Here is a 19,236-nt window from a genome sequence, read left to right on the forward strand (position 1 = left end):
AGGGGAGATGTCAGGGGTGGGTTCTTTACCCAGAGTGTGGTGGGGGCATGGAATGCGCTGCCTGTGGGAGTGGTAGAGTCTGAATCATTGGCGACCTTTAAGCGGCATTTGGATAGGTACATGGATGGGTGCTTAATCTAGGATAGAAGTTCGGCACAACATCGTGGGCCGAAGGGCCTGTTCTGTGCTGTATTGTTCTATGTTCTATGTTCTATGGACAAATTTCTCCGACACAAACACAGGTCAAACACAAGACAGACAAACGAGACGGCAGGGCCCCTGTCAAATTCCCACGACGTGTGTATTTCTTGGTATTAAACTGAAATTTTATTAGTAGGCGAATCTCTCCTTCTGTCTTGCCAAACTTTGTCTGCCCGACCATCTTTCCCCCCAACTGGATCAGGATCATGATGCAAGTCCTGGCTCAATTTGGATCACGCGTGGGCCAAATTGCTGTTTCTATAAAATTTGAGTAATGAATTTAGGAGTACACCTGACTACCTCCCGAGGGAGAGTCTAAGGCTGCTCAATTCCGAATTGCCAGCTACCAATTATTAATTTTAATTTATTTGCTTACCTGACTACTCCCACAAGCTAAACCATGCAGCTTAAAATTTTGTTAACAAATTTAGGAGCCCAAACGATTACCTCCACATGCCAAGTCTGAGCTCAATTCTGAATTGCTGCAGCAGCCGGCTGCCAAATAGTTAAAATTTGGTGATTAATTTATTTGCTTACCAGACTTCCTCCACAGGCCAAGTTGTGTTAGCTGAAGCCAATTCACCGCGGTCACTAGATCAGAATTGTGGCCACCCTCCGCAGTTGACCAGCCTTTCTCTGGTCTGACCCATTGGGGGGCAGGGCTGACCGCCAGGTCTGAATTGGGCTAAATTTAAAATGTCACGATCTCTGACCCTGTTGATAGAGAAAAAGGGGCTGCCGACTAACACCAAACTGTGGGAGAAATTAGCCCAATAAAGGCGAGACCACACAAACCAGATCGGGTGAAATTGACAAGCTGTTTATTACAAGCGATATGACCGCAAGAGAAATTGACTGGGCTGACACAGAATTGACAGTCTGTGCAGATAGATCAAAGGTTCTCTTCCTTGAGCTGAGGAAGAAGCCATCTTTTATAATAATCCTGTACAATGAGGCTAATTAGAAATGGGGAAAATGCAATGTATCTGGAAAAGCAGTAATCCAGTTACAATGACGCTAATCAGAAAACAGTTACCGGATGAATGTCCTGATTCTCGATACAATGCAACATCCCGACAGTATCAATGGGTTCGGAGCCTCCATTCCTCTCCGTAGGTAGGTGCTAATATCTCCTCTGAAACAGTGAGGTGCTTCCATCGTCTTGTCCTGGGATCAATGCTCGTGGGGGTGCCTCGCTGTCTGACCTGCTCTTTGTGTGGCTTTGGTGTTGCTGGGTTGTGAAACTGCCCTCGGGGCTTTGGGACAGCTGTGTTGCTCTGCCATTGTTAGTGGGTGCTGGGAAGTGTATTCCCTTGTCTGCGAGTGCTGTCTAGTTTCACTTGTCAGCCTGCTTGGTCCCTGCTGAGGCATTCTGGGTGTTTTTGGTACAGTTTGGTCAAGTTTGCTTCCTATGTTCTGTGTGAGCCTATTATGGGTTGGCAGGGTGGCAGACCTTATCCCACAATTATAGACCCCTGAATAGTCAGAGTGAAATTGAGAAACAATTTGTGACGAGATTTCAGTTAGCTGTAAGAATAATAGGGTAGTTGTATGTTGGGGTATTTTAACTTTCCAAACATAGACTGGGACTGCCATAGTGTTAAGGAGAGGAGTGGAGAGGAATTTGTTAAGTGTGTACAAGAAAATTTTCTGATTCAGTATGTGGATGTACCTACTAGAGAAGGTGCAAAACCTGATCTACTCTTAGGAAATAAGGCAGGGCAGGTGACTGAGGTGTCAATGGGGGAGAACTTTGGGGCTATTAGTTGTAAAATAGTGGAAGAGGTGGAACAGTTACAGGAAAACATTCCCGGAATTTTTCCTTTGTGCATAGTGACCAGCGCAATGGTTAAGGAAAGGAGAAAGTGAGGACTGCAGATGCTGGAGATCAGAGCTGAAAATGTGTTGCTGGAAAAGCGCAGCAGGTCAGGCAGCATCCAAGGAGCAGAAGAATCGACATTTCGGGCATGAGCCCTTCTTCAGGAATAGGGCTCATGCCCGAAACATCGATTCTCCTGCTCCTTGGATGCTGCCTGACCTGCTGCGCTTTTCCAGCAAACACATTTTCAGCAATGGTTCAGGAAAGTAATGAGTGGAAGTAATACCCCAAGCAGGTGTTAGGGGCATCAAAAGTTTTCTTGGAAGCTGTGAATAGTGCAACAGAAATGTTTAGTAAGCCTTTTTGAATTGAAGCCCTCCAGCAGATATGGAATGAAACAAATCTCCAGGAAATTCACAACAATATGTAGAACGAGGTAAGTATCCAGGAAGAGAGTCAGTCCACACTGAAACTGAGGGAGGGGAGATCTGGAGGATTATTATTTTTAAGGTGGAGTTTTGAAGTACATGTGGAGATCACCTCATGAACCTGCAGTATTCATCGGATCATAGGAATAAATTATAAAAATAAAGAAATGAAAATTTCAGAATAACAGCCCTTCCAACCCAGGCCACGCGTGCACCCAGCCTCCAGTCTCCTCTGGGTCTTGACTCCAGACTGTGACACCTCAAGGCTCTTCAGGCCAGGAGACTGCTCTGGAATCATCTCGAGACCGAAGGCCACGCTGAGGCCACGCCAGACTGCCAAGAGACTGCCACGCGTTGCAGCGTCTATCCTGCTGTTGGATTGGCAGGATGTTTGCGGAGGCTTCACTGGTGATATTTCTCAACTCTCTGCTGCATGTCTCTGTCGTCCACATCTCTGGTGCAAGGTTTGAAGACGAGCCATGCCAGACTCTAAATGCTAAATCTATTCCTCATTCCTCACTTGCTGAGTTTCTTCAGCATTCTGTGTGTTTGCCTCCAGTACATGCACTGCTATCCTGTAGACCATGGGTTTGGTGATGGGTTTTGAGGTCTTTGTCATTAAACACTGTGTTCCTCAGTCAGCTGACGACTGTATTGGCCAATGGGGACAAAGGTGAATTTCATTGTCCATAGCTGCCTTAATCAAGAGAAAGCTCCAAATGCGATGGAAATTGATCGACATTGTCCAGCAGCTTCTGTGAATCTTAATAGTTGGAGGACAGTGTTGTGTGATGGGAAATGTCTGCAGACAGCCTTTTGCTTTCAAATGTTTGACCTATGTATCCCCCGCCCTCTCCCTTTCTGTGCAGGTTGGATGCTACAATTATCTCTCCTCCACACAGAACTTCCACGTCTTTTTGGAACAAGAAGGTTTTAATTCTGTTTCCGATTTTCAAGAGCTCTGCTGTTCTTGTTTCAAATGACCCCATGTTATCTTAATGTACAAGATGCCTCTGTGAATGCATTGATGTTAGTTTGGATGTCAGTCTCTTGAGTGTGTGCATAGACCAACTCACCCACACAATGGGTCTATGGTGGATCTGCTGGTGAGGATCACAGCTTGCATGCCATCATGTACCAAGTGGAGGATGGTGATGAACAGGCAGCTACATTTCAGAAGGAGAGTCCTAAGTCCCTCCTAGTTGATCGAGTCGAAGACCTGCACGAGATCAAAAAATGTCATTATTGGAGATTGTTTCTGCTCTCTATTCTTGTTGAGGACTGAGGCACAGTTGAGGAGATCCTCAAAGTGCTCTTTCCAATGAGCGCTAACTGACTTTCCGTCCCTGATGAGTGCCCCTTCATTTTTAGCTCAGTCAGATAGGTCCTTGGGAGAATTGGGTGACATTTGTATTAAAGAATTTGCATATATTGTTGGCAAGTTCCTAGTTTTCCTGTACTCTTTCTCCCCAGGACCTGCTCTTTAGGTCATGTGTTCTTTTACTAGACCTCGGCCTGTGGACCTCTTTTCTTTCCCTTGAGATCTGGTGGTGTTTCCAGATCAGGAAGGGGCTTAGAGTCATAGAGATGTACAGCACGGAAACAGACCATTCAGTCCAACGTGTCTATGCTGACCAACTATCCCAACCCAATCTAGACCCACCTGCCAGCACCCGGCCCATATCCCTCCAAACCCTTCCTAATCATATACCCATCCAGATGCCTTTTAAATGTTGCAATTGTACCAGCCTCCACCACTTCCTCTGGCAGCTCATTCCATACACCCACCACCCTCTACGTGAAAAAGTTGCCCCTTAGGTCTCTTTTATATCTTTCCCCTCTCACTCTAAACATATGCCCTCTAGTTCTGGATTCCCCTACCCCAGGGAAAAGACTTTGTCTGTCTACCCTATCCATGCCCCTCATGATTTTATAAACCTCTATAAGGTCACCCCTCAGCCTCTAATGCTCCAGGAAAACAGCCCCAGCCTATAGAACCTCTCCCTATACCTCAAATCCTCCAAACCTGGTAACATCTTTGTAAATCTTTTCTGAACCCTTTCAAATTTCACAACATCTTTCCGATAGGAAGGAGACCAGAATTGCACACGATATTCCAACAGTGGCCCAACCAATGTCCTGTACAGCCGCAACATGACCTCCCAACTCCTGTACTTGATACACTGACCAATAAAGGAAAGCATACCAAATGCCTTCTTCATTATCCTATCTACCTGCAACTCCACTTTCAAGGAGCTATGAACCTGCACTCCAAGGTCTCTTTGTTCAGCAACATTCCCTTGGACCTTACCATTAAGTGTATAAGTCCGGCTAAGATTTGGTTTCCCAAAATGCAGCACCTCGCATTTATTTGAATTAAACTCCATCTGCCACTCCTCAGCCCATTGGCCCATCTGATCAAGATCCTGTTGTAATCTGAGGCAACCTTCTTCGCTATCCACTCCATCTCCACTTTTGGTGTAATCTGCAAACTTACTAACTATACCTCTTATGTTCACATCCAAATCATTTATGTAAATGATGAAAAGTAGAAGACCCAGCACCAATCCTTGTGGCACTTCACTGGTCACAGGCCTCCAGTCTGAAAAACAACACTCCACCACCACCCTCTGTCTTCTACCTTTGAGCCAGTTCTGTATTTAAATGGCTAGTTCTCCCTGTATTCTATGAGATCTAACCTTGATAATCAGTCTCCCATGGGGAACCTTGTCGAACGCCTTATTGAAGTCCATATGGATCATGTCTACCACTCTACCCTCATCAATCTTCTTTGTTACTTCTTCAAAAAACTCAATCAAGTTTGTGAGACATGATTTCCCACACACAAAGCCCTATTGACTATCCCTAATCAGTCCTTGCCTTTCCAAATACACGTACATCCTGTCCCTCAGGATTCCCTCCAACAACTTGCCCACCTCCGAGGTCAGGCTCACCGGTCTATAGTTCCCTGGCTTGTCTTTACCGCCCTTCTTAAACAGTGGTGCCACGTTAGCCAACCTCCAGTCTTCTGGCACCTTACCTGTGACTATCGATGATACAAATATCTCAGCAAGAGGCCCAGCAATCACTTCTCTAGCTTCCCACAGAGTTCTAGGGTTCACCTGATCAGGTCCTGGGGATTTATCCACTTGTAAGCTTTTCAAGATATCCAGCACTTCCTCCTCTGTAATATGGACATTTTGCAAGATGTCACCATCTATTTCCCTACAATCTATATCTTCCATGTCCTTTTCCACTCAAGCAAAATATTTGCTTAGTATCTCCCCCATCTCCTGTGGCTCCACATGAAGGCCACCTTGCTGATCTTTGAGGGGCCCTATTCACTCCCTAGTTACCCTTTTGTCCTTAATGTATTTGTAAAAACCCTTTGAATTCTCTTTAACTCTATTTGCCAACACTGTCTCGTCCCCTTTTTTGCCCTCCTGATTTCCCACTTAAGTATACTCCTTCTGCCTTTATACTCTTTTCAGGATTCACTCACTCTTTCCTGTCTATTCCTATTACAGAGGAACTTCAATTATCCGAATACCAATTATCCAAAAATTGGATTATCTGAAGGAGATCTCGAGGTCCCGGTGGAAACATTACATCAAAGACGTGTTTCCAGCAGTGATTGCGTCTTGTTTACAGTGATTAACCAGGTACTGTCTCCAAATGACTGACCTCCCGCCTTCTCTCTCTTTGCATTCACTTTCCCCGGAGTTGTACACAGGGGTGTTAGTCGGGTTTGGGGGTGGGGTGGCGGTGTTAGATGGGTTTGTGGGTGGGGGGCAGTGTTAGACGGGTTTGGGGAATGGGAGGGCGGTGTGAGACAGGTGTGGGGGGGGGGCGGTGTTAGACAGGTTTGGGGGTGGGGGCAGTGTTAGAAGGGTTTGAGGGATGGGGGTGGTGTTAGACAGGTGTGGGGTTGGGGGGCAGTGTTAGACGGGTTTGGGGGATGGGGCGGTGTTAGACGGCTTTGGTGGTAAGAGGGGTAGTGTTAGATGGGTTTGGGGGTGGGGGTGGTGTTAGAAGGGTTCGGGGTTCAATGGTAGATGGGTTTGGGGGTTGGGGTGGTGATGTTAGACGGCTTTGGGGATGGGGCGGTGTTAGACTGGTTTGGGAGTAAGGGGGGTGGTGTGAGAAGGGTTTGGGGTTGGGGGCATGGTAGATGGGTTTGGGGTTGGGGGTGGTGTTAGAAGGGTTTGGGGATGGGGGGTGGTGTTAGTTGGGTTTGGGGGTGGGGGGCGCATTAGATGGGTTTGGGGTGGGGGGCGGTGTTAGAAGGGTTTGGGGCTGGGGGGTGGTGTTAGACGGGTTTGGGGGTGGGTGGCGGTGTAAAACGGGTTTGGGGAGTTGAGGGGCAGTGTTAGAAGGGTTTGGGGTGGGGGTGGTGTTAGGCGGGTCTGGGGTTGGGGGGCGGTGTTAGATGGGTTTGGGGGTGGGGGGCAGTGTTAGACGAGTTTGGGGGAATGGGGGTGCAGTTTTAGACTGGTTTGGTGGATGGGGGGGCGATGTTAGACGGGTTTGGGGGTAAGGGGGTGTGGTGTTAGAAGGGTTAGGGGGATGGTGGCGGTGTTAGATGGGTTTGGGGGTGGTGGGGCAGTGTTAGACTCGTTTGGGAGGTGGGGGGGCGATGTTAGATGGGTTTGGGGGTGGGGTGCAGTGTTAGTTCGGTTTGGGGGTGGGGGGGTGGTGTTATAGGGGTTTGGGATGGGGGGGCGGTGTTAGATGGGTTTGGGGGCGGGGAGCGGTGTTAGAGGGGTTTGGGGGTGCGGGGTGGTGTTAGAGGGGCTTGGGGTGGGGGAGCGGTGTAAGACGGGTTTGCGGGACGGCGGCGATGTTAGAGGAGTTTTGAGGTGGGGGGCGGTGTTAGACGGGGTTGGGGGGGTGGGTGGGTGGTGTTAGTTGGGTTTGGGGGTGGGGGGCGGTGTTAGTTGGGTTTGGGGGTGGGGGGGTGGTGTTATAGGGGTTTGGGATGGGGGGGCGGTGTTAGATGGGTTTGGGGGCAGGGAGCGGTGTTAGAGGGGTTTGGGGGTGGGGGGTGGTGTTAGAGGGGCTTGGGGTGGGGGAGCGGTGTTAGACGGGTTTGCGGGACGGCGGCGATGTTAGAGGAGTTTTGAGGTGGGGGGGGCGGTGTTAGACGGGGTTGGGGGGTGGGTGGGCGGTGTTAGAGGGGTTTGGGGGTGGGGGGCAGTGTTAGTTGGGTTTGGGGGTGGGGGGCGGTGTTAGTTGGGTTTGGGGGTTGGGGGGCGGTGTTAGAAGGGTTTGGGGGACGGGGTGGTCTTTGAGGGGTTTGGGGGTGGGGGAACGGTGTTAGACAGGTTTGCGGGACGGCGGTGATGTTAGAGGAGTTTTGGGGTGGGGGGCAGTGTTAGTTGGGTTTGGGGGTGGGGGGGCGGTGTTAGTTGGGTTTGGGGGCGGGGGTGGTGTTAGACGGGGTTGGGGCGGAGTGTGTGGTGTTAGACGGGGTTGGGGCGGGGTGTGTGGTGTTAGACGGGGTTGGGGACAGGGTGGGCAGTGTTAGACGGGGTTGGAGGTGGAGGGGCGGTGTTAGTTAGGTTTGGGGGTGGTGGGTGGTGTTAAACAGGGTTGGGGGCGGGGGTCGGTGTTAGACGGGGTTGTGGGTGGGTGGGCGGTGTTAGACGAGGTTGGGGGTGGAGGGCGGTGATGGTTGGGTTTGGGGGCGGGGGCGGTGTTAGACAGGGTTGAGGGCGGGGGGCGGTGTTAGACGGGGTTGTGGGTGGGTGGGAGGTGTTAGATGAGATTGGGGGTGAGTGGGCGGTGTTAGTTGGGTTTGGGGGCGGTGGGTGGTGTTAGACGGGGTTGGGGGCAGAGGGCGGTGTTAGTTGGGTTTGGGGGGCGGGTGGGCGGTGTTAAATGGGTTTGGGGGCGGGGTGCAGTGTTAGTTAGGTTTGGGGGTGGTGGGTGGTGTTAGACGGGTTTGGGGGTGGGGGCGCTGTTAGTTGGGTTTGGGGGCGGGGAGCGGTGTTAGACGGGTTTGGGGGCAGTGGGCAGTGTTAGATGGGGCTGGGGGTGGGGTGGCGGTGTTAGTGGGGTTTGGGGGTGGGGGGCGGTGTTAGACGGGTTAGGGCCAGGTGGGCGGTGTTAGACGGGGTTGGGTGTGAGTGGGCGGTGTTGGACAGGTTTGGGGGTGGGTGAGCGGTGTTAGACAGGTTTGGGGGCAGGGGCGGTGTTAGAAGGGTTTGGGGGACGGGGGCAGTGTTAGAGGAGTTTGGGGGTGTGGGGTGTTAGTTGGGTTTGGGGGCGGGGGGGCGGTGTTAGATGGGTTTGGGGGACGGGGGGCGGTGTTAGACGGGGTTGGGGGTGGGGGGGCGGTGTTACACGGGGTTAGGGGTGGGTGGGCGGTGTTAGACGGTATTGGGGGCGGGGGGGCTGTGTTAGATGGGGTTGGGGGTGGGTGAGCGGTGTTAGATGGCGGGTGTGCTGAGAGGTGTGTTGCACAGCATTGGGGGCGGGGCCTCACTCGCTGTGTGCTCCTGCTGTCTCCTGAACGGGGAGCAGACTTTCAAAACTCAGAGCCTCAGCGGAAAGGCATTTAATCGATTAACCGAATAATTGATTATCCAAACGAAATAGGACCCACCCATCATGTTCGGATAATCGAGATTCCCCTGTATATGCTTCCTTCTTTTTCTTAACCAAACCCTCAATTTCTTTAGTCATCCAGCATTCCCTATACCTACCAGCCTTCCCTTTCATCCTGACAGGAATATACTTTCTCTGGATTCTCGTTATATCATTTCTGAAGGCTTCCCATTTTCCAGCCGTACCTTTATCTGCAAATATCTGCCCCCAATCAGCTTTCAAATGTTCTTGCCTAATACCGTCAAAATTGGCTTTTCTCCAATTTAGAACTTTAACTTTAAGATCTGGTCTATCCTTTTCCAGCACTATTTTAAATCTAATCGAATTATGGTCGCTGGCCCCAAAGTGCTCCCCCACTGACACCTCAGTCACCTTATTTCCCAAGAGTAGGTAAAGTTTTTCACCTTTTCTAGTAGGTACATCCACATACTGGATCAGAAAATTGTCTTGTACCCACTTAAATTCCTCTCCATCTAAACCCTTAACACTATGGCAGTCCCAGTATATGTTTGGAAAGTTAAAATCACCTACCACAACCACCTTATTATTCTTACAGATAACAGATAACTGAAATCTCCTTACAAATTTGTTTTTCAATTTTCCTCTGACTATTAGTGGGTGTATAATCCAACGCAATAAGGTGAACATCCCTTTCTTATTTGTGAGTTCCACTTAAATAACTTCCCTGAATATATTTCCAGGAATATTCTCCCTCAGTACAGCTATGATTGCTATCCCTTATCAAAAACACCCTCCCCACCACCAAACCTCCCTCTCTATCCTTCCTGTAGCATTTGTATCCTGGAACATTAAGCTGCCAGTCCTGCCCATCCCTGAGTAATGTTTCTATAATTGCTATGTTATCCCAGTCCCACGTTCCTAACCGTGAGTTCATCTGCCTTCCCTGTTAGGCTCTTGCAGTAGAATAAATGCAGTTTAATTTATTAGTCCTGCATTGTCCCTGCGTGCCTTGACAGTTTGACTCGCTTCTGTTTTTGACTGTACCAGTCTCAGACTGATCTCTTTCCTCACTAGCTCCAACTTTTCTCCCTTTCTATAACTACAATCCATCACATCCCCTTGTTCTTATAAATTCCTCATTGCCTCTAACTGTCTCTCCAATCGATCCACTTGATCGGATAGTAGCTCCTGAACCTCCAAGTCATTCGCACCAAACTCCCAACCTTTGGGTTTCTCTACCTTGAATATCAGGACTGATGAGTCAGCAATTTTCCCACAGAATTGGCTGTGCCAAGATTTACAAAGAAAATGATGACTGAACCTCAAACCACTGCATTATGGGAGTGCAAGTGCCCAGTAGGTCACTTGTTACAGAGGGCACTGAGTCCATCCTTCACCCAGTGTCCAGTGTAAGTGAACACCAGTCAGCAGCAATATTAAAGAGTCACTCATTCAAAAAGCTTTGGTAGAAGCTCTGAGAAACAAAATAATTAACTGCTGATGATTTATATGCAGAAATCTTGCCAAAGCTTTCAATCCTAACTATGGATGATCCAACTCTTACAGCTCTGAAAAAAGCGATAGTTAAAAATTAATCTTGATCAGAAGATTTAGTTGAAAAATAGCTTCAAAGTAATGACCATATTCTACATCAGAAGGGGAGGTAGAGATGGATGATGAGGGGAATGGGAATGGGTCTGTGTGGTACCCAATGGATGTTAATGGGGTCGGAGCATGGAGACAGAACAATATAGACAAGAGAAATAAAACAGCTGTTTTTTTTCCCTTTTTTAATGGAGGATTGGAACAAATGGAGCTCTCAATGCAAATAAGCTCTGGAAATGTTGCTCAGTCAAGTGAGAGAAATGGTGATACATTCCTGAGGAAAATAAGGGGATTGATACCCATCAACTTCTGGCAAGAAGTGAAATCTCTATCAAGACTGGCTGGGCCAGTGGTGAGTTTATACCCAATAACATTCTATTATATCATTCATCATTATTTTCAATGAACCCACTCGGGCAGGTTATAGCACCCCTCTGGGACTTGAACTCAGACCTTCTGGCTTAGAGGTAGGGACACTAACACTGTGCTAGAAGACCCCATTTCATATTATTCATACTCTGGTCTCTCCTGAAATATTTCAAATGGTGAATAAAACCAATTTCTTTTCTAATCAATTTGTTCAAGATTGCTGTCCCATGCCTCTGGGACAGGTGGGCCCTGAACCCAGGCCTCCTGGACCAGAGTTATGGACACAATTATTGTATTACAAGACCCCAGTTTGACATTGTTCATAGACTGCTTTTAGCTGAAATGTATTGATTTGTAGATAAATCTAATTTTTATCACCTCCTTCAATGAATTGATGAATACAGCTCAAATCTCTGCACCCACATGTATATGCTGTTTCCATTAACTCTGATTCAATCACCCTCACTAATTATAAAGTTTCTGTCACTGATTTCATTTCTACAGAATCATTTTTTAAATAAAATCCACAGCAATATCCATGGTTGCTCCACAAGCCCCTACCTTACAGGCAAAAAACGTCACCTTGATTCAAAGACTATTATTTATTATTTGGGTATCCTGATGTTGAAACCTGTCATCACTGAATGATTTGCTTGAGTTGACTTTTCCATTTCCCTTCATGACCTTGAAGACCTCACTGATATCAATTTAAATCCTATCAGCTCTTTGAAGAGGAAAGGACAATTGTTTCAAATTCAGTTTAATTATAGCAAAAGTATGAAATAAATTGTTCAAAGTGAATGGCCAGTATATGCTATTTATAATTTATTTTTCTTTGACAGTGTCTGACAGAGCTAATGACACTCCTAATAAGTATTGTCAGCTCTGCGTTCTGTGGGCATTTAGGAAAAATTGAATTGGACGCAGTCAGTCTTGCTACAGCGGTGAGTTTATGTTAAAAATGTGCTCATTTATTGATCCAAATGTTTAGATTAGATTCCCTACAGTGTGGAAACAGGCCGTTCAGTCCAATATGGACACACCGACCCTCCAAAGAGTAGCCCATTTCCCTCTGACGAATGTATCTCACACTTATGGGTGATTTAGCATGGCCAATCCACCTGGCCTGCACATCTTTGGACTGTAGGAGGAAACCCACGCAGACACGGGGAGAATGTTCAAACTCCACATAGTCACCCAAGGCAGGAATCGAACTCATGTCCCTGGCACTATGAGGCTGCAGTGCTAACCACTGACCCACCATACCACCCCCTCCTGTATGTCTCCTGTATAAAACAGTGATGAAGTTGCATTGCTTCCTATCAGTGTCAAGCTCAGTGCCATTACCAGCTGATGAGCTGCTCCTTGTGAAAAAGCCTGGTCTCTACCTGCTGCTCTCAATGGAAGGGCAACCGGAGCCCAGCAGCTGCTTCAGTGGCCCCCCCCCCCCAGGCTAAAGACCAGGAACATCAGCTCGACATTCCAGCTCATCACTGTTCTCCATGAGCCATCCTGGAAGTCGCATGACATTGGGTGAGGGTGAGATTGGGCTCCGTCTTAATGCCCTCCATGGGGAGTTCATCTTCTGGCAGTCACTTGGCTAACACGAGAGGACTGGTCACTTGTGTCAGGCACTCAGCGGCTGGGGAGGCTCTTGGGAATGTTACCAACAATAACACCAGCTTTCATTATAGAGCAGCTTTAACACACTGACACATCCCAAGGAACCTTACCGGGTCATTAACAGACACAAACAAGATGACACCAAGTTATGGGTGGGATGTTCTGAGGAGGGTTGGTGCACAATATGATGGGCCGAATAGCCTCTGTCTGCAATGTAGGGACTCCATCATCCCCTGTCTGACATGTGAGGACTGGTCATTTTTGAAGGCATCCACAGGCTGTTGATGGAAGCATCACATGGAGCTGTAATAAAATCAACAACCGCCTACATTGATGTAGCACCTCTTAGATAGAAACAATCCCAAGGCATGTCACTCAATCAGACAAAGAAAAAATTGACACTGAGACAAAGTGACACGAGGATAGAGGACTGAAATTCATATCAAAAAGATGAGCTTTACCTTGTGTCTGTAAAGGAGGGGGGCGTGGGCAGAGAGGACAATCACAAAGGCAGGGCGTTTTAAGATGGAAATTTCACAACCTGTGTCCTGTCAGCTAAAAAGACAAGCACCAAGGGAAGGAAGTGGGTGATTCATTAAAGATCAGAATAGGAGAAAAGCAGGGCACCTGGAGAGCTGTGGGGATCAAACAGGTGACAAAAATAGGTAAAAGTGAGATTAAAAAACCATTATACACTACAGTAAAAATTCTAACTATGAGGCATTGCCAATAATTAGTAGCCAATGTATTTTAATAAAACATTGACAGTGTCTTCACTAATGTTTTTATTAAGCAGCAGCCCATTCATTTCAAAGGACAACATAATCTTCGCTTTTACGTAGCCTCATACATAGTGTAACATACAGGGACAGTCTGGTGCTCATCCAACATGAGAACGTCTGGGTTACTGTGTACCTAAGGTGCTCATTGGGGTCTTTGTCTATGAGTGAGGGAGGCTTGGTGTGAATTAGGTCAGCAACGTCAGAGTTTGGATCAGTTCAGATCAGGGAGGGTGGGAAATTGGAATTGGCCATAAGACTATAACATATTGGGCCATTCAGCCCATTGAGTCTGCTCCATCATTTAATCACGGGCTGATATGTTTCTCAACCTCTTTCTCCTGCCTTCTCTTCGTAACCCTAGATCCCTTTACCAATCACAAACCTTTCTTTCTTTGTCTTAAATACACTCCACAGCCCTCTGTGACAATGCGTTCCACACATTCGTCGTCCTCTGGCTGAAGAAATTTCTCCTCATCCCTCAGAAAAAAAAACATTTGAGCAGTTCAGTCTGAAGCAAACAGAAGATTATCGAGGATTTGTATTCCACAGAATCACAGAATGTTATGGCATAGAAGGAGACCATTTGGTCCATCGTATCTGTGTTGGTTCTCATACCTAGTGCCAATTTCCTGTCATTCCCTCTTTTCCCTGCGTGCCATTACAATCCACATAATTATCTTCTTACATGCCTGAGTTGAACCTGCCTCCACCACGTTTCCTGGCAGTGCATTCCGTTCCCTAACTACTCAGTGTGTGAAAAAGCTTTACTCCCACTCGCCTTCAATTTGTTTGCAGAGAAAGAATAAAGAACAAAAACTAAATCACCATGGTCATCTATTCATTTATATGGTATGATTGCAACTTTTAGAAGGCATCTGGATGAATAGGAAGGGTTTGGAGGGATATGGGCCGGGTGCTGGCAGGTGGGACTAGATTGGGTTGGGATATCTGGTCGGCATAGACAGTTTGGACCGAAGGGTCTGTTTCCGTGCTGTACATCTCTATGACTCTATATAAATATTTGGATATAAACTCTGTTTTATGCTGTAGCATATCAGCTTCCGGTTGTAAGTTTGCTCGCTGAGCTGGAAGGTTTGTTTTCAGACATTTCGTCACCGTACCAGGTACCATCATCAGTGAGCCTCTGGTGAAGCACTGGTGTTATGTCCCACTTTCTATTTGTGTCTCTTGGTCTCTTAAAGTGGGTGGTCTCATTTCCAGTTCGCTTTCTCAGAGGTTGGTAAATGGAGTCCAAATCAATGTGTTTATGGATGGAATTCTGGTTTGAATGCCAGGCCTCCCGGAATTGCCGTGTGTGTCTCTGTTTAGCCTGTCTCAGGATGGATGTGTCGTCCCAGTCAAAGTGGTGCTTTTCTTAGTCTGTCTGCTGATTCTTAAACAACAAACCCAAACAAGCAGACTCAACACACCCAGAAGCTCTAGCCACACTAACGTACATCAAAGATATCTCCGAGATGACTACCAGACTACTCCAACCCCTTGGCATCATGGTAGCCCTCAAACCTACCAACAGGCAGCTACTGATGAAGTCTAGATTAGAGTGGTGCTGGAAAAGCACAGCAGTTCAGGCAGCATCCGAGGAGCAGTAAAATCGACATTTCGGGCAAAAGCCCTTCATCAGGAGTACAGCTGTATTCCTGATGAAGGGCTTTTGCCCGAAACGTCGATTTTACTGCTCCTCGGATGCTGCCTGAACTGCTGTGCTTTTCCAGCACCACTCTAATCTAGACTCTGGTTCATAGCATCAGCAGTCATTGTTTTTACCTAGCTACTGATGAACCTAAGGGACCCTATACTAACAACCAGCAAAACAAATGTCATTTACAAAATACCCTGCAAGGACTATAACAAACACTACATCGGACAGATGAGTAGGAAACTAGCCACCAGGATACACGAATACCAATTAGCCACCAAAAGACATGACCAACTCTCACTAATATCCTTATACACAGACAAAGAAGGACACTAATTTGACTGGGATGACACATCCATCCTAGGACAGGCTAAACAGAGACACACACAGGAATTCCTAGAGGAGCATTCAAACCAGAACTCCATCAATAAACACATTGATTTGGACCCCGTTTACCAACCGCTGAGAAAAAGACCCAGAAATGATATCACCCACGACAACAGACCAAGATACACAAATAGAAAGTGGGTCACTAACACCGGTGCTTCAGTGGAGGCTCACTGATGATGTTATCCAGTATGGTGACGAAACCTTCTAGCTCAGCGAGCAAACTTACAACTTGAACCTCAACCTGAGAAACATATCTTCTCAAAAATCGCAAACATGTTGGTTTCCTCCAGGGTGATCCTCCTAAATGCTTTCTTTCTATTTTTGTTTTTGAACAGTCAGTAGCTGTATTAGGTATCTCCATAGGTGTTGGATTGTCTACAGCGTGTGATACGTTCATATCTCAGGTAGGTGCAGCTAACTGCACATTGTACAAGGGAAAGTGATGCCCTCTCAACAGTTATCATCGAAGAATAAGCTTTAAATTCTGTGCTTTAGGAAAATCCACACCCGTGCAAATGTGAGCTGCTTGCTCCAAGGAAGTATCAGATACAATTCCTGGTCTAAAAAAAAAGCAAATTACTGCAGATGCCGGAATCTGGAACCAAAAGAGAAAATGCTGGAAAATCTCAGCAGGTCTGGCAGCATCTGTAAGGAGAGAAAAGAGCTGACATTTCGAGTCAAACTGACCCTTTGTCAAAGTTAGACTCGAAATGTCAGCTCTTTTCTCTCCTTACAGATGCTGCCAGACCTGCTGAGACAATCCCTGGTCTGCCCTGAGTGTGTTGACCTTAGTCATTTCAAGTCTGTCCCAACTGGCTTCAACAATACTGAGTTATAGATAGTAAAGAACAAAGAACAATACAGCATAGGAACAGGCCCTTCAGCCCATCAAAACTGTGCCAACACACAATGCCTTTTGAAACTACGACCGTTTGGCTCTACACTGCCTTTGTCTGTCTATACCCTGTGTATTCATATGTTTGTCAAATTAATCCAGGAGTCCTGAACTAACAGGCCAGGATGATAAGTATAAATTGCAGCTTTGGAGTTGATGTAAAACAGAAACATCCAAAACAGGAGCAGAAGTTGACCAGTCAGCCCATCACTCCATCATACAATATGATTCCAACTGATAGTCTAACTCAGTCCCCCGTTCTTGCTTTCTCCCCATACCCTTTGATCCTTTTAGCCATAAGATTTATATCTAATTCCTTGAAAATATTCAATGTTTTGTTCTCAACTGTTTCCTTAGGCAGTGAATTCCACAGGCTCACTACCCTCTCCATCTCAATCCTAAATGGCCCACCCCATATCCTTAGACTGCGACCCCTTGTTCTGGACTCCCTGGTCATTGGGAAAGCCCTTCCTGTGTTTATCCTGTCTAGTCCTGTTAGAATTTTATAGGATTCCATGAGATTCACCTTCATTCTTCTAAACTCCAGTGAATACATACCTAGCCGCTCCAGTATTTCCTCATACAACAGTCCTGCCAACCTGGGAATCAGTCTGGGAAAGCTTTACTGCATTCCTCTGTAGCCAGAACATTCTTCCTCAGATAAAGAGGCCAAAACTACACACAAGGACCAGACAAAAAAGCCGATACAGTTAGTTTCTGGGTTGTGAAAGGGTTCCACTCTGGAGTCCATCTTTGAGTTGATTTATATGCAAATTGGAACACAATACAGAGCAATATAAAGCCAAAGTTTGTAAGTATAGAAATGTTCATACATCTAGTCTTTAAAATTATGTGTATGGGATCACATTTATAAGTTCGGGAGCCAATGGCCTGGTGGTTTAATCAGTAGACTATTAATCCAGAAAATCCGCTAAAGTTCTGAGGACTGTCACGGCTGATAGTGTAATTTGAATTGAATAAAAAAAGTCTGGAATTAAGAATCTACTGATGACCATGGAGCTATTACTGATTATCAGGAAAACCTATTTGGCTCACTAATGTCCTTTAGGAAAGGTGGTCTACCATCCTCACCTAGGAGAAAGTGAGGACTGCAGATGATGGAGATCAGAGTCAAAAAGTGGGGTGCTGGTCAGGCAGCATCCGAGGAGCAGGAGAGTCGATGTTTCAAGTTTAAGCGCTTCATCAGGAATGTTCATCCTCACCCAGCTTGGCCTACATGTGACTCCAGACCCACACCAATGAGTGGCTTTGAGGAGAACTTGCAGGTAGTGATGTTCCCATGTATCTGCTGTCCTTGTCCTTCTAGTGGTCATCAATTTGGAAGGTGGTGTCTGAGGATCTTTCATGAATTTGTACAGTGCATCCTGTAGATAATACACATGACTGAGCGTCAGTGGTGGAGGGAGTGGATGCTTGTGCAAGTGAGAAAAAAATATGAGCGCTGATAAATCGGATATTTGCAAATCAGGAACACCTGTAGTAAATTCTTTGGAAGAAATTTAAGAGAACATAATAACCAGTGTTCTGAAAAACCGAAAGGAATAGATATGGCTAGCACACAATCTAACTGGCTTTGGACACAGAATTAAGAGATGCTGAAATGACAAGTTAAAATGATGTGGACTTGGCTTTCAAACACTTATCCCCAACCAAGAGAGACTATTTGGACTGGTCTCACCTCAGCTGTTAATGTTTTGTTGATTAGCAGTTAAGAAAGAATCTGATAGCTGTTTAGACTGATGGTTATACGCTGAAGTCTAAATAGAGGTATTTGAAATGTATCGACAAAGAAGCAGTTGCTTGAAGTGTACATAATATGTTTTAGATTCATTGTGGTTTCAATAAACAACATTCCTGATGAAGAGCTCAAAACGGCGATTCTCCTGCTCCTCGGATGCTACCTGACTGGCTGTGCTTTTCTAGCACCACACTTTCTGACTCTGAGCGCATGTTAAGTGATGAACAGGAATGGTTTACATTCGTTCTAATCCGGCTTTGGTTAAGGGATAGAAGTATTTTAATTATCTTTTGATTTGCAATGTTGCTGCAGTTATTATCGAAAAGTACTGTCTATTTGATAGTGATGTAACAGTTAATATTGATCCAATTTACTTTTACAAATCCTTTATGTTTACTTTCAGACCTATGGCAGTAAGAACCTGAAGCGAATTGGAGTGATTCTCCAAAGAGGGATTCTCATTCTCCTGATCGTCTGCTTCCCCTGCTGGGCTCTCTTCATCAACATCGAGCACATTTTATTGGCTTTCAAACAGTCTCCTGCAGTAGCCAAGTGAGAACCTTGTCCATTTCTCATTTGCAATTTTATTCCATCTTGCAGGTACCCTGACCAGCCACATAATGAAGGAACTTGCTCCCCTACATATATCAACGATGTGGTGGTGCTGGTGTAGGACTGGGGTGGACAAAGTCAGAAGTCACATGACACCAGGTTATAGTCCAACGGATTTATTTTAAATCAAAAGCTTTCGGAGTGCTGTCCTTTGTCAGATAAAGGGACACTTCACCTGATGAAAGAGCAGCGCTCAGAAAGCTTGTGATTTCAAATAAACCTGTTGGACTATATTAATGGGATGTTGTATATCATTTACAGTTTACACTAATAGCTTCAATCAGGAGAGTGAAGCCATGGTAACTAAATTAGCAGACAACACCAAGCTAGATAAGAAAGTGCGTGGTGAAGAAGACATGAGGAGATTGTGCCTGGATATGGATAGGCTGAGCAAGGGGGCAAACATCTGGCAGATTGTGATAAAATGGGAAGCTGTACACTTTACTGGATTAGTGGTGCTGGAAGAGCACAGCAGTTCAGGCAGCATCCAACGAGCAGCGAAATCAACGTTTCGGGCAAAAGCCCT

The 19,236-nt window shown here is 46.3% G+C and overlaps 1 protein-coding gene across 1 annotated transcript in view; it reads left to right on the top strand.

Moving 5' to 3' along the window:
- Positions 1–19,236, top strand: part of LOC140491562 (multidrug and toxin extrusion protein 1-like) — a 73,903-nt gene that overhangs the window by 20,628 nt on the left and 34,039 nt on the right. Inside the window, exons 2-5 of the mRNA XM_072589949.1 lie at positions 10,818–10,975; positions 11,835–11,940; positions 15,784–15,848; positions 18,502–18,650. Of these exons, the coding sequence (XP_072446050.1) occupies positions 10,829–10,975; positions 11,835–11,940; positions 15,784–15,848; positions 18,502–18,650 (467 nt within the window). The 5' untranslated portion in view covers positions 10,818–10,828. The remainder of the gene's footprint in view (positions 1–10,817; positions 10,976–11,834; positions 11,941–15,783; positions 15,849–18,501; positions 18,651–19,236) is intronic.

This window comes from Chiloscyllium punctatum, chromosome 19, assembly GCF_047496795.1.
Source record: "Chiloscyllium punctatum isolate Juve2018m chromosome 19, sChiPun1.3, whole genome shotgun sequence".
NCBI lineage: Eukaryota > Metazoa > Chordata > Chondrichthyes > Orectolobiformes > Hemiscylliidae > Chiloscyllium > Chiloscyllium punctatum.